Source organism: Siniperca chuatsi, linkage group LG18 (assembly GCF_020085105.1).
Source record: "Siniperca chuatsi isolate FFG_IHB_CAS linkage group LG18, ASM2008510v1, whole genome shotgun sequence".
NCBI lineage: Eukaryota > Metazoa > Chordata > Actinopteri > Centrarchiformes > Sinipercidae > Siniperca > Siniperca chuatsi.
The window spans coordinates 19834749-19850503 of NC_058059.1; the positions used below are offsets into that span (position 1 = coordinate 19834749).

A 15755-nucleotide genomic window follows, 5' to 3' on the forward strand; every position below is an offset into this window, starting at 1 on the left:
GTGGTTTGTATCTGAGGGTGTGTGTGGGTGTGGTGGTGGGGTTCATAAATACATTAAAGGGGCACTCCAGCAATTTCGTATTGCACATAATGTTGGGACTTGCAAGAGATAATATTTAAAATAAAAGGTAAAAATCAAGGCATATTTCCCATAATGCAACTCGATAGTGTCTTTTAGTTATACACTCTTTCCTGCTAAATGTCTTTCAGACTCTGTGCCCCCAGTTTGTAATGCTGCCTTTCTGTTAAAAATGTGGCTGTGCAGAGCAATATGTAGCTTCATGTTTTTACTTATTGTATCATGCTGTCTCTGCATTAAGCTCCCATTTATTTATGCAATATGTCCTAACCTCATATAACCACATGAAAACTGTCATTATGAACAGATCACACTGCAGTTACGGCAGAAAATTAATTCAATTGTGTTTTTTTTTTTTTTTTTGTGAATAGTCCCTTTAATCATCATCTTGTTTCAGTAGCCCGTGCAGTGCACGCTTCATCCGTCAGAGGGCGCATCCACAACCCCCAGTTCAAAAATATTCCCTGAAAGTCACATTCTTGGAGCATCGAGCCACTTTAACAAAGTGTGAACACACTCTTTAACTCTTATCTTGTGCACGAGATAATCAGCACGTGCGAGCTCGTTCAACCTCCTGGGTCAACACCGAGCGAGAAGCCTGGACGCTTTCTCCCCAGGATTTGTGCAGCTCGGGCCGGGAGTAGGGACCGCTAAACATCTCCGTCCGAAAGGGAAACGAGGAGAGGGAGACGTGAGAGAGCCGACACGAACGGAAGGGAGTTAGAAATCACTGAAAAGCAAAGCTGTATACACGCGTAACGCTATTTTAGGCGTGCGTAAAGGCGCCAAACAAAGTAACGTTAACCGGTTAAATGTAAACACTGATATATATTTTTCCCCTGGACATGTTTCCGCTGCCGGAGAGCGTTGTTTAGACTGTGTTGTGGGAAGAGGGTGATCCTGGCGCTGTAGAAAGACTGCTCTGTGTGTTATCTCTTTTTCTTTATTGTTTGCTTTGGAAATTACGGAAAGTTCTTGTTTTTGACGCTTAACTTCTGAGGAAACGTAACATGCAAATGCGGTAGGTGACTCTAGGTGGTAGGCGGCTTTGTTTCATCAACTAAACAGACTTGAAACGCTGTTTTTTCCACATTGTATAGCAGGCTGTGCTGTTTGGTTCACTGAAATGTGAGACATTAGTGGAGTCGATACATGACAAACCGCTGCATCCAGCTGTTATATTAGTCACTATTGTAAGCCTTCATTCACGCCTTCTGGATTGGATATGCTAAGAAAAGTTTTTAAGAATGAAGAGAAGAAAATTCCCATAGCACGTCTCTGTTTTCTGGTTACATCGCCGCCGTCTGCTGAACTGGATCTGTTGAAACGGTGTTATTATTTTAGTCTTTTTCACGCCTTCATCATTTCCATGTGGTGGAGACAGCAGAGCTGACATGCGCCCGGGATGGGGATATAGTGCGGTGACCTACTGCGATTAACATACAGTTGTGAAATTGCCTGATTATCGAGCCGATCGTGAATGATTAAGACATCCGGCGCAGGTAGGGAACCGACCGTAGTGCCTGCTTGTGCGCCGTGAACCGCCGCTTTCAGCCCGCTGCGAACCAGTTCGAGGACTCGGTGACTTTGTGAGGAGAGGTTTCGGAGCCGATATGGAGGAGTGGAGACAATGCGGGCGGTGGTTGATAGACTGCAAGGTCCTGCCCCCGAACCACCGGGTCGTGTGGCCCTCGGCGGCCGTCTTCGACTTGGCACAGGCCCTGCGAGACGGGGTGCTCTTGTGCCAGATGTTGCACAACCTCTCGCCGGGATCAGTGGACCTGAAGGAGATCAATTTCAGACCCCAGATGTCACAGGTGAGTCGGGCTCGGTGTAAACTTCAAACCAGCAGATGATGGGTTGATTTACACCTCCAGGCTATGTCTTGTGACTGTGCACACACTCCTGCATATGCACTGCTCTGCTTCTCATTCACACACTGGGACTGGCAGGGCAGCCACCGGCCACTGACATGTTCTATGCATTGCCTTGGTTGTTTGGGAAGTTGGTCTACAGATTTGAACCAGAAACCTTCCTGTCACAACAAGCCCACTTCTTGGCCCCAGCCCAGTGCAAATCCACTAACAGTATACCTGTGATAATACAGCAGATGTTCATGGTGCATACAGTAGGTGCTAGGTAACAAGTGCAGGGTCCATTCAGGTTTGCATGAGAAGGAACAAGGTGCTGGTGGGGAGGGGGGGGGGGTCGTCTCCTACTGCCAGACTGCCAGACTGCCAGACCTCAAGTTGATCATGTCTCTAGAACTGTGTTTTCTTGGCTTGTTGTTTCATTTCCTACAAACAAGTGTAATATTGTTGAACGTCTCAGTTCTCTGTGCACTTCAGCAACTTTTTGGAATATGAAATGTGTGGGTGAAATGAAGTTGTAGCTCTGCAATGACAACTACAACATCATCACATTTGTTAGTATTATCCAGTCAGTGTAGGTCTGAGTGGAAGGGACCAAATGTAATAACCTGCTAAAAGAAGAGAAAGTAAAACATTTAACCAATTCTAGGTTAAATCATTTGAAACGGTTTTCTTTTACTTTTGTTGACCTTGCTGGAGAAGCAGGCGGGTGTGGCAGTTAAATATAGAGTTGGACAAATAAAGAAAAATCCTTGAAAGTCATCATGTTTGTTGGTTCTCTTCTCTTCTTTGGTAATCTTTGTGATTTAGTAAACACCGCCTGTATGGCGGTAACAGTTTTAAATCCAAAGCTGAGGATTATTTGCTTTTAAATGTTACCCACGTCGTATCGCAGAAGAGTAGGAGGGAAAAGACGAACTGAAGTTTACTGTAAGTCCTTTGCGGAGAAACTCAAAGAGGAATAACCGTCTTGGTGTATAGTTAGACTCGAACGAAACATAAGTCTACATGGTGGTACGATTAGAGGTTTGGATCGTCACACGCCTCAGTTTATTTAAACTTCTTCAGCTCATTCATGTTTCCAAAGCCAATGTGAAGTGTCGGGTGCCACAGGAAGTTTACATGACCACAGCAGTGGAGTAAATGTGCTCTGTGGCAAACATTTCTATTGACTTTTATTCACCCTGAAGTCTGGTCTGAAGTACCACTGAGCCTCCATTACTGTATGGTGAGAAGTCTGAGGATTGGCACTGTGAATAGATCATGGTTTTCTGCATGCAGGATGTGTTCGGTTAGTCTCATTGTCATGCCCACAGAGGCCGAAACAGCTATCATACAAGAGCGATTGCCCTCTGACAGAACATTTGTCTGATGTTCTTGGCACACCTTCCGTGACCCGTTTCTGTCATAATATTGCGTCTGTCTGGCTGGCTGGCTTTCATTCTGGGTTGTTGGTAGCCTCTTTCTAGTAAATATTCCTTGCTTTTCCTTTATGTTTCAAGTAGTAATAAATCCAGTTGTCGGTCAACAGAAAAATTAATCGACAACAATTTGGATTAATAGATTAACCCTGAACAAGCAGCAGAATACAGAGTGAGAGCGGGGGTTTGTTACATTATTTGGGATGGCATCCAGTTGAATACTGACACATACCCTGACAAATCATACATCAAAGCACAAAGCCTCAGGATTATATCTCCACAAAGCACAACAGTAAAATAAAAATCTGCTTATTATAGGCGAGAAAACTGGTAACTGGTATTTTCATAGACTAAATGCTTAAAAAATAATTGGCATATTAATCATTGAAAATAATGTTAGTTGCAGCTCTAGTCTCTCTCTCTCTCTCTCTCTCTTTTTTGCCTAGTAACCACCAGTAGCCTCGACTTATCAGCTCCAGAAGCTACTGACTTCCATGATTACAAGATGAGAGAGAGGTCTGGATGGCATGCTTTGATCCGCCCACTAATCCCGTGCTCCCAGTTCCACCGTGTGAATCTGCAGTAAGGGTGGAAGGGGTGTCCTCAGTGACAAATTGGGTTAAACAAAATCCTGGCAGCAGAACAGTAGTATGTGATTTATGATAAGGAAAAGGTCAGGGCGCATGTGCTGTAACACTCAGAACACTCAGAGCCAGTGGCTTAGCTAAATGAAGAGGAGGTGAAGCCGAGTGATTACATTATTTGCTCAGGACAGAAATTTCTCTTCAGCCCCAATGGCTCCACTTGCACGGAGATTAATAGTTTCAGAAATTGAGTTTTGTCTCCGAATATTCCTCGCTGTTAAACAATCATAGTATCCTCAAATACGTTTGACACAGGGTGTAGGTGTTAACAAAGGTTATGATGCTGTTTGACTGGCATCAGAAGGGGGCTTTTGGTGAAAGAGAGTGAGTTTCAAGTGACTCAATAATTCTATTCAGTTGCTGCTATTAACAGGCTGTAATCACAATAATGCTTTAAACTTTGGCATTGATCCCAGTTTGTGCTCCAGTGCATCATCATTGTGTTTTAGATTCTGTAGAGCTCAAAGGGAAGTAGTTGCTATGACTACTCATACTGTATGTATGTCACTGTAAGGCATTTTTGATGAAAGTGAACACTGTCACTGAAACTGTGATCGTAATGCCAACATGTTAAATGCACCCACCAACCAATAGTTTTTCTACTATAAACTTTAGGATTGGAGATTTTAATGGTTTGCGGGTGGGCATTTGGGCAAGTATTTCGAGACTGTAAAGGGTCTGTTTGATTTGTCGTACCAGCACAGTGGCTCAAGGAGGTCCTGGGTTCAAACTCAGCCATGCCAAAAGGGGACTTTCTGTGCTGAGTTTACATGTTCTCCGCACGTCTGCAGTGGTTTTAGTGCTGGAACGCAAAGTAAATGAATCAATTAGTCGATCAACAGAAAAATAACTGACATCAGTTATTCAGTTTTTTTTATGCTGTTGTACATTCAATAATAATAACAAAACAAGAAATTTGAAGGCTTAATCTCTGGGGACTTCGTGAACTTATAATTTATGATGACCTTTCACGGTTTTCACGACATTTTATAGACAAAACAATTGGAAATAATCATTTGCCTTAGTGGGTTTCCTGCGGCAGGCGAAAGACATGTAGGTTAGGTGAAGTGGCCCATAAAATGCCTATAGGTGTGAATGTGAGTGTGGTTGTCTAGTTATATACTGGGATCAATCCAGCCCACTGTGATGTTCATCAGGATTGAACATGGAAGGGTGGATATAACTGTAACTGTGGATACACCACATGATCAGAATTAGTAATTCAAACAAATTCATAAATATTCAACATTTGCTATTAAGAAGTGAAAAATCTTGGACTGCCTGTGGAATACTAACAGCACTGCTATCGTACCCTTGAAGAAGAAACAAACCAAATTAGCACCTACTTGAGCGAAGCTGAAAGGTGACTTTCTGAAGTCTCTGCTTGACTTGCAGGTGTGAATGTGTCTATAATAATGGTATAAAAATGAGGAAGGCAACTGCAAAACCAGCACCCAGCAGAATCTGACTTGAATAAATAATGGTTGAAAATGTGCATTCAGGTGGCTCAAAAAGGAAATGTTCATTTAAGCACCCTTCCAGGTCACAGCGAGGAAGTCACACGGTTTATTGTGATATTCATGAATTATATTATAAAGCACTGAACTGTAAATACATGTAAAGCAGTAAACCAAACGTGTCTGACATCTGAAGTAACTGTAGGGGTGTGATGTGCAAGAACAGTTTCAGTCGTAATATGGAAACAGATAGTAACAGATGGTTTCTTGGTGTGGGTCTCAGATAATTGCTAACCAAATGAGGGAGAATCAGAATAATCAGAAGAAGAGGAGATTTAGCCATCTTCATATTTTTATGTGTTTCAGTGTGGACAATGAATGTTTTGAAAATTGTGAGACGGCGTTTTCTCATGTATACTGTGGGTTCAGATTTATCTGCCTTATTGTGGGCAGGAGAGGAGGCGAAGTACCTCTTGCAAAGAAGCTATCAAGATGAACCTCATTTAGGCAGTCAAATTAATCCAATTGTATACAATTGTATCCTTAACGGATGGCAAGGCTTTCCTCTTCACTTCAAGGTCGTAAATGGATGCTTAATGAGCACTGGTGGTTGGAGATGCTTCACAACTCAAAGTGTACATATCAAGAATCCAGTGCCTCAGGCTGTGCCTGAAAGACAAGACTGAGCTGTGCTCTCTTAAGCCTTTTGTGTGTTCTGCAGTGTTTTTTTTCACTTGGCCTTTCTCACTCTTTTTTTTTTTTTTTTTTGTTCCTGTTAGTGAGGTAGTTGTGAATGCCTTTGGGATGACTCAGGCAGATATGTATGTGTGTGCTATTGTGCTTTTGTTTCTTTGTGAGTGAGTGTGCGCACTTGCTTGTAATGTGTATGTCTGTAAGTGTGTGTGTGTGTGTGTGTGTGAGATGTTACAGTACCTGTGTTCAGACTGAATCACTGTTGGCTGAGCCCAGAGCTCTCGTGGAGCTTCTCGGTGCTCCACAGGGCTCCAGATCTCACACAGAGCTTGCCGCTTCCACTCACAGCACTTGAGGTTCTTCCTCTTTGTCCAGCTCCCACCCGAAATATTGGCTGCTGCTGGCAAATAACAGAAGCTGATTTGAATAATTAATTTTATGCTGCTATTCATACTTGGGCAAATTCGATGCCTTTCAGCAAAATATGCCATCTTTAATGAAAAATATTTGGCACCCTTGTTGGGGATCAACATATGTAATAGACCAGAGTCAAAGTCTTGCCTATTTCATCATGGTTAGGGAGGGGCCATGAATTTCAGCTGAACCAAACTTTCAAATCCACACACAAGTTAATTTTGAGCAGAAAAAGCTGCTTTTTACACACAATATGAATTTTGTTGGAAAATTCCCCTCTCCATCATATGCCAACAAAAATCTATGTGATTATGTGTACAGTGGAAAAAAAAAAGTAATTTAGTGTCTAGCTCCTCTTTAACTACAAGCCTACTACTTTAGCTTTGTTTGGCCCAGCGGCAGGGGCGAAACACTGAAAGCAGTGCGTTGCAAAACAAAGTCCGGCCCTATTCTCAGAACTGTCACCTTTTTCATTCCACTGGAGTTTGCAGGCCTGTACAGAAACATGGGTAATCAGGAAAATGCTGTTTACATGTCAAATGAAGTTCCAACCATTAGCATTCCACATAGATATGACAAAAAATGGTCAACGCATTAATTGACAGAAAACGTCAAATAAAACGGACCGATGCACAGCCACCAACATATGAAGCCTTATGAAGTTGTTATGGCTAACGTGTTAGCTAACAGTTGCCTACCAGCAGACATGAAGCAACGTTAGAATCTTCTTGGTGTTGTGTTTCTCGACACCTGGCGAATTTAAGTAAATATTCACTCACCTATTTAGTTCTGGTTTGGTGTCAACCAACTTTTGAGAAAAAATCTCTGGCTCTTTAGCTTGCTAGCTGTTCAGCTTTCTTCAGAAGCTAACTGCTAATCTTTCCTGTTTGCTGCTTGATGCACGGCAGGTAGAACGCATTGGGTTTACCACAACTTGTTTGCAACACAACTTGTCTTCTTCTGCTTGAAATGGTGTTCGTTCATGGTGTTATTGGGACAGGAGAGACTGAACCATACAGTAAATGAGCTGTAAAACCAAAACAAAGAGCTAAACGAGGTTGCAAGGCTCCCTAGAGCTGCGGAGTTGGGTGCTGTCCTCTGTTATTTTGGCACTATATGCAAACCCTTTCTCATAACACAGCCATCTTATTTAACGTTAATGTCAAAAGTAATCATTAAAGCAGGTTTAAATATTTTCTTCTTCCTCTGTTTTTGGTTGACAAAAAAAAATAAAGGATATTATTTTGACAGACTGTACTAGCTAGCTAGCTCCAACTCTTTGTGAACACTTATTTTGTCTTTCAATACACTCAAAAGTGTTCTTATTCACATATTTTTCTGTTTCTGTTGTCAGTCAACTGCACAAGTGTAGTGGCTTGATCGCCGGTCATAGATTCTGCAAGGCTAACAGTAATTCCTGGATGCATTGAGACCCCTGATCAAATCACAGTTTCATACGGTCTTGATCACAGTCACGTGCTCACAGTATGCACTCAATGTTCTCTGTAGGTCATGCTTATAACCATAGGCCAAGGTTTAGCTTACCGAGCTTAAGCCCCAGTTGTTTTCAGCAAAGCCCCTTTTACTCTTCATGTGGGGCGTTTTTGGTATTAAACCCAGATAATAGCTGCGTGGAAACCAGTGTGTTTTAAACGGAATGGTCGGAGTGAAAAAAAAAAAAGTGTTTGTAAATTGGTAACTTCACCATAGTATTACAGATGGCAGTCCATTTTGTGTGCGCCCGTTGTGTGTCTACATGCAGACTGATTATAAAACATAGAAAGCAAGTCCTGGATATTACAATGTCTCAGAAAGCCGAATGACGTAACAGACGTCGCCTTGTCGTCCCTGGTAATGATAATATTGATGATACGGAAGCAGTGAAGTTGTCACCGGCAACAATAGTCCAACCTGCAGACCACCTGACTTGCACCTCCTCCGGATCCCAAACAACGAGTGGCAGCTGATAATAACCGTTCATTTATTAGCTCTTATTTCAAATACAGAGTTGCTGGAATATTTGTTCAAAACTGGATTGAGCATTTTTTTTTTTTTCATAAAATTTGGGAGTTGCTAATTATACTTAGTCTAATGTGCGCTTTGGTGACTTTTCTAATTATGCTTATTTTTCTTCTTGAATATATTGTTCCATAAGGTATGCCACCTTAAATCAATGAAGTGATATAAAAAAGCAATTCAGTCACATTACAGGCTAGGATGAATTACTCATACATTGTTTAAAATATAGCATGTTTCAATTTGTTCATTCACGTGTCCTTTTGTTATGTCTGACTGTGTTTTTTTTTATCTGCTGTACTCAGGTCTCTCTTGCAAAAGAGATCTTGATCACAATGATATTGCCTGATTAAATAAATGTGGTGTGTGTATATATAAATGAGGGAATATCTTGTGGAGGAAAGGTGTTCATCCCTCCAAGTTCCACAGACTTGGCAAGGAGCACTAAAGCTGTTCTGGAGGCTCGTGGTGGCCTGACTCCACACTGAGACCCTTCATGTTGGTTTTTCCTTTAATTTGTCACCCGTATGTTAAAGGAGGCAAGGGCTGTTTTTGACAGTTAACTGTGTGTTTGAAGTAATATTAATAATAAAAATCATAATAATATTTTTTTTTTTACATAGCGCTTATTGATATTGCAATATTTATCGATCACAGTGTGGCCCAAGACTCATTCAAAGATTTCAGGGCTAAGCCCTCCACTGACTCTAGAACGGCCCCTGCTTATAACACTAAGAGCCCCGTGTTAAAGAGCTCTGCAAGGTTGGAAATAAGATCACAGAGAGTGTATGAACCGGAAAACGACATGGTAAATGCCAGCCTACTATTCTGAAATCTCTGTTTGTGACCAGTATGGGGAGGGGGGTGACTACTGTAGACAACTCGACCCAGGCCTCCCACAGGGGTAATTTAATCTCAGCGTTTGGTCGACTGTTGATCCCGTGACCCCACCGCCCGCCGGATGCAGGTAATATTGCTAATGGAGCTCGTTACGGACACGTCCTGGGTTGCACAGCTGGGACTGTGCCACTGGAAGCTAATGGGATTGACAAGGAGGGAATGGGTCTAGGCTGGGGGTTTCTAACATTTTGTGTGAGCTAATCCTACTCCTAAGGTCATGAAAATCATTTTACCTGTAAGTTTTGATATTCGTGTGGCTTAAGTGTTGACACAAATGGCCTATAAACAGTGTGTCATTTAATGAGGGGATGGAAATAGCCTTTGTCTCAACCTTCCAGTGTCACTGTCTACAGTGACTTATAGTTCAGGGACAGTTAAGGCGTATTTAACTTTAACTAACTATATAACAATTTCAAATTGAAGAAGTTATATACTGTACAGTACATGAATTTAGTCTGTCTAATTTACGGGCGTAACTTTGGCCATGATTCCTGCTCATTACCAGTAACATTTAACTTGCCAAACTCATTTAGATAAGAAAATTAAGGTAAATGTTGAAATGAACACCCAATCATTCGGACCACGTTCTTGGTTCAAAATTGACCTGCTGTACTTACTGTAGTTTTTCCTTACTGTTACTCTTCACCTCCAAATCTGTGGTTTAGATAATATAACTAAACAGGAGGTTTGTTGAAAACCTGTGGGGCCATATGACCCTGTTTTTCCAGTGATGTTGCCCCATCTGTAGATGATCAGTAATGAACCTGTTGAGCAATATGATAGCATAACCAATAGGAATGATGGCCAACGCTATGAAAATAAGTAAAAAACAAATAAATAAATAATATTCCTTTAATCCCATATATCGGGGATATATCGGAGGGAATAGCAATGCATTGATCTCCATTGGGGATCATACCTCTTTTCACACTGAGGTACGACTGCATAGCTGAGTACAGAGCAGTTTTCCCGGAGCTGGTAGGAATTCAGTGTCCTTTCCAAGGTCACTCCATTAGGGTGGATGCCTTGCAGCAGGAAGGAGCTTGACCTTTTTCAAGCTGAAGGACAGTCTTGGTATCCACTTGGCCTAAAAATAAATATTCCCTTAGAAACAAAAGTAAGACAGACTAAAAAAACCAAGCGCTTTAGATGCTTCTGCCCAGCTACTTCCATTCAAGTTGTAACATTTTCTTGTAAGCCGAATAAGAATTTATCCTCTTTAAATACATTTTATCCGTGGGTACATGCCAATTCCCATAACCACATCCACGTTTCCCTCACTTGCATCTCTTCCTTGAATCCTAGTTCCTCCCACTGAAGACGTGACTTAACACTCCATTGCTTTTTATTATTTCTTTTCTCAAGCACTTTATGCTTTTAATATGTAATCAAGTAGTAGTTAACATCTCGACCCCACCACCAACAACAACCTGCTATATAGTCATTATTCAATAGTGAGAAGTGAAAACAAACATGGCTATGTTTTATTTCCACATGCCAATACATTTTTTTCACAAAAAAACACAACTTTTTTATTTCCATTGCCATACAATGCACCCTATGTTATTATTAGTTTCAAATTGAGCAAGAAGCTAAAAGAGCAGTGACTGTAAGAGAGAAATCTTCCTGTCAGATGAAAAGGTTTGCCTCTAAATGCAGCAGAACGTAAGGTTTCAGCTTTTCTACACATTCATTAGTGGGATCATACCTCACAGTCTGCCATAGGCTCATGCAATAAATAAATATGAGGCGGTAAAGGCATGCAGTGCAGCTTGTGGTGTTGTGCGAGACGAAGAATGCATAGCACAGATGTAAATAGGAAAACAGTTAAGTACTCGTATAATGCAGCAGTTGAATGAATCACATAGTAGTTGAGGTCGATATTCATTAAGTGCAAATGAATGGTCACACATACACTACTGCAAATCTGTAGGCCTGCTGCTTGTGCAGTGGGATGAAGAAACATGAAATGTTTGCATTGTGAATAACCCAATATTTAAAGAAAGAAATTGCTCAGATTTGAGCATGCATTATTAATCACTAAATACAATAAATGATTCAATAATCATGGAATAATAATGATTAAATGCTAATTAATATAGTTCTTACAGCTTAACTGGTGACTTTTGAATCCAGTTTTAAAGCCCTACCCTTGATTGGTGCACAGCTTAACTCTTTCCACCCAAGCCATAAGAGTCCAAATGGTCTACATCCAAATGCAAGCAGGGAGCACTCAATTTGAATGTGGGTCATGTGGGCTGTGATGTGACAGTTTGGTTGGAAAGGCTGCTGCAGAACAATCGAGGGTTGAGCATTTTGATTTTAAAAGTTCTAAAATCACCAGAGTGCATGTATTGTAGGGATGTGACCATGTGTTAATCTCACAGCTCGATTTGATTTCACGAGTTTGTTAGTTTTATAACTTTTTTTTTGGGGGTACATTTTTTTGCTTTATCACTTTAATATATAAAATAGTTGCCTAGCTTGTTATTAGCTCTGTTCTACTTTACATGGTAGATAATGGCAGAGGTTGACACGGACATTTTGAAATCATTTTGTTTGCTTTCTGCCTTTTAAGCCCATCCTAGAGTGCACCAAAAGCAAAGCCTCCACAGTCATGAATAATCGCTCATCTCTTACCTTCTTTCTTTTAACAAATCTGTGGTGTATGGTCCTACCAGAGTTTGTGAACATCATGAACCACACACACCTGGCGAAAAGAAAGATTCTTGCACTGAGAGGCTCAAAATTGCTTGCTAATTAGCTTGCTCACTGGGTAGGTTAGCTCGCTAGCTAACTCGCTAGCTACTTCAAAAGAATGGATGATTTTGTGTCTGTCTGCTGTCATTGAAACTAGAGCCTGACCGATAAATTGCCCAGGCCAATATATTGGCCGATATTAGCTCATTGCAGATGTATTGGGATTGGCTTATATGTAAGCCGATAAATGACAAGAAATTGAAATACAGAAATGCTTTGCTCAGATATGTTTTGAAACCGTGTCACCATTCTGTATTTTGTCCACCAGAGTAGTGACAAGTTTATTTTTCAACTGTAAAATGTCCTGCTCAGAACGTATCTTCATCACAATTGTAAAAAAAAAAAAAAAAAAACTAAGTTAAGGGAACGTTATATAAAATGTTTATTTATGTTATGGGTTGTGTAAAAAAAAAAGGAAATTAAAATTGCGCAATATATCATCAGATTTTATAAACTCTAAAATATCTATATCGGTAGCGGCCTCAAAAACCCTATATCAGTCTATATAATTGAAACAGGACTGGATTTGGTAAAAATGACAAAATTTACTGCACCAGCATGGGAGGGAAAGGAATTAATTTGGGGCCAGGCAAGATGGAAAGAACATTTCACTGTTACACGTGTTACTGGCTAGTGATGAGTTTTGAATTATTTAACATTTAAAATGCAAACTAACTTTGGTAGCAGTGCAATCAGAAGGCTAATACAGAGTAATTACAGCCATAGCAGCTAAAGTGATAAAGTACTTCTGGCCTATGATGCAAGTTTTTAAACCACATTGCAATACATCATATTATTACGTATCATCTCACCCCCTTTTTCATTTGGTTTTTTACAGTGGCTTGAACATGACTCAGCCAGTCTGTACAGACAACCAGAGCCCCTGCAGTTTATCATGTGTATTTAAAACAACCCACCCACCAACATTCATCTGCCTCTTCCTTCTTTCTCTTCTCTGCATTCCCCAGGGAATGCTTTTAGTCTGAAATGCTAGCACAGTGTTTATGCGGGGAACTCCGAGTTGACCTAATCTTTCAGAATGAGAGGGAGAATTTAATGTCATGTAAAGGCAGCTTACAGCAAAACTGGTAAAGAGCATTTCAATGTCAAGAGTGGAGAGCGTTTTTATAACTGACAGGAGAATTACCTTACAATCTTGCATATGTGAAAACATCCAGTGGAGATTAGGATCATTCTGTTAGTATCCTATCATAATTATCTTACCTAACTAACCTCTGGGGACACATTACACCTTGAGGAAACCGATCCACCATGACAACATGCTGCCAGTTTTGCCATTCCACTAGAGATGGACAAAGAGATCATGGAGCCTTATGGACACCATCTGATTCCTAAAGAGACTCCATCTGCATAGTGGTTGTTGGGGGTGATTAGCATGGGCATGCATTGGAATGGCGCCTGAATCTTTCCAGAGCCAGCTATGCTCTGCTGGGCGCCATCACTCCACAGAGAAATGTGAAAGAGGAGGCCACGGCCATGGCCCATCTCTGTAGCGCCGAGCCAGATGGCCGAATCTCTCCCCCTGCAGTTCTTCCCAAACCAGACCGCAAACAATCTTTTTTTTTTCCTTCTTTTTTAATTGATTTTGACTCTTTAGTTGTTAATCAGTAGTCAGTTTTCCTTTCCAGGCCTTGACTGGCATCTGTCTTCATCCACGACTGTCAACTATGACACTCAGCCTGTTACATGTTGAGCTGTTGCCGGGAGTCAAATTGAAGTTGTTGTGGTGGTAGACTGATACTGATTGTGGCTGTTTCCTGGGGTAGAGAACAGATTAGGATCTGGATTTTGCTCTGGAGAGAGGCACAACAACCCCCCCCCACCGACACCTCCAACCCCAGCTGTACACACATACACAAACACACACTCTAATACATTAGCAGCCTCTTTCTGGGGGAAAGATAAACAGCTTTATATTTTCTGTATCTCTTTGCCAAATGAAACAGATAATATGAAACCCTGTGACGCACTGCCTGGTAGCAGCTAAGTATAGGAGGAGTGTTTATGTGTTGCACTAGCTATGGATTTTTCAGGCCTTTGGCACAGAATTGCCACAAGAAGCCCCGATATCCAATTACTGATGTGTATTGATCATATCACATAATTGGCTGTGGAATAGGAAGGGCACAAAGGTAGAGTTACAACGTTAGACTCAGTCCCATAAAGGGCCGCTACTTATTGATCTTCTCCTCGGCTCAGTCTCTTGTTAATCATGCAAACAAAGTGGAGCAGTGTGTTGCAGATTATAGAGGGTGGAAGAGATCATTTCCTCATGCTCCACCTTTAGCACAGGGTGGGCTGCTTTGTGATTTGCAATTTAAACATTTCCCAGTTCTAGTCTTGGTGCTTTTATCAGTATTGTCTTCAAATACATTACATTATTTCAGTTATAAAATGGGTAAGAAACCCCAAAGCATTTATTACCTAATGGCATAAAAAGAAAAGAAAAGCAACCTAATCTCAGTATTTTTGAACCTGTGTTTACTATTTTCACCTGACAGTTAACTAATATGATGAATCAGAATCATAATAGATTTTCTGTTCAACTAATCAACTAGTCTTTTCAGCACTAATAAACTGTACAGAATGAACTTGGGCCTATTGAAGTCAGTTCTGTTGGATTTAATTCAGGTTCCCACACATGAAATTAATTACTTGTTGAAAATACCCCGCCACCACCAGCTCCAGTATTTCGCTCAAGGACACCTTAGCAGGGTAGAATCTTGTGAGCAGGGAATAAAACCCAAGTTGCTCAGTTGAAGGTCAGCCTCTTTAACCACTAGACTACCCTGATACAGAGAAAACAAAACCTCCTTGCCAGTCTTTAAGACATTAATTTGTATTCTGCAGGTTTCAAACAAGCCCTCGAAGCCCTTAAAATTCGACATTGTTTTTACGTTTTGTCCATCAATGTGTCTGAAATAAGCTTCCATCTTGCATACAAATGAAGTTGTAACAAAGGCCACGAAAACCTACTTTAATCTTTTATCTGCTTTGGAAGGTATCTTGTTGAATTTTCAGAAGAAATCCTTTTTGGTGGACAGGAAAGATGAGACCGAAAAGCTTTAGGGAGGAAAAGTGAAAAAGCCCACGGGTAACAGAAATCAGACAAAGACAGTCCTGAGACTGTACATATTATATTACAACAGTGTTGGGTGAACACTGCATTCCTGAGAACTGTATGTGTAGTTGTGTTTATATTTAGTCTACTGTCATACAGTACTGGGTGAGGGGTTTTGATCTTTCATCAGGCAGTTGGTGTGTCACTCCTGCATTGTGTAAGTGTCTCTTTCCTGGTTTTAAAACCAGGAAATGGGCCAGACATTTTCAGCAGCCTATTGAAAACCTTTCTTTAGCTTTTGGTACTGACAAATTTTAAATAAATGCAAGTGAATGAAATAAAAAATAGCAGGCGTTTGGAGATGGCGGTAAAATAAACAAGTACTTGCCAGTCCGGGCAGGGTTAAACTGACGGTTTTC

At 40.9% G+C, this 15755-nt stretch overlaps 1 protein-coding gene across 12 annotated transcripts in view; it reads left to right on the top strand.

Moving 5' to 3' along the window:
* The first annotated feature begins 494 nt into the window (after positions 1-494).
* vav2 (vav 2 guanine nucleotide exchange factor) overlaps positions 495-15755 on the top strand; it is a 196130-nt gene continuing 180869 nt past the window's right edge. For 9 of the 12 annotated variants that reach the window (XM_044174769.1, XM_044174771.1, XM_044174778.1 and 6 more), the window contains exon 1: positions 495-1895. In XM_044174769.1, coding sequence (XP_044030704.1) covers positions 1692-1895 — 204 coding nt within the window. In that variant the 5' untranslated portion in view covers positions 495-1691. The remainder of the gene's footprint in view (positions 1896-15755) is intronic. The other 3 variants (XM_044174777.1, XM_044174773.1, XM_044174781.1) reach the window with 1 other exon arrangement.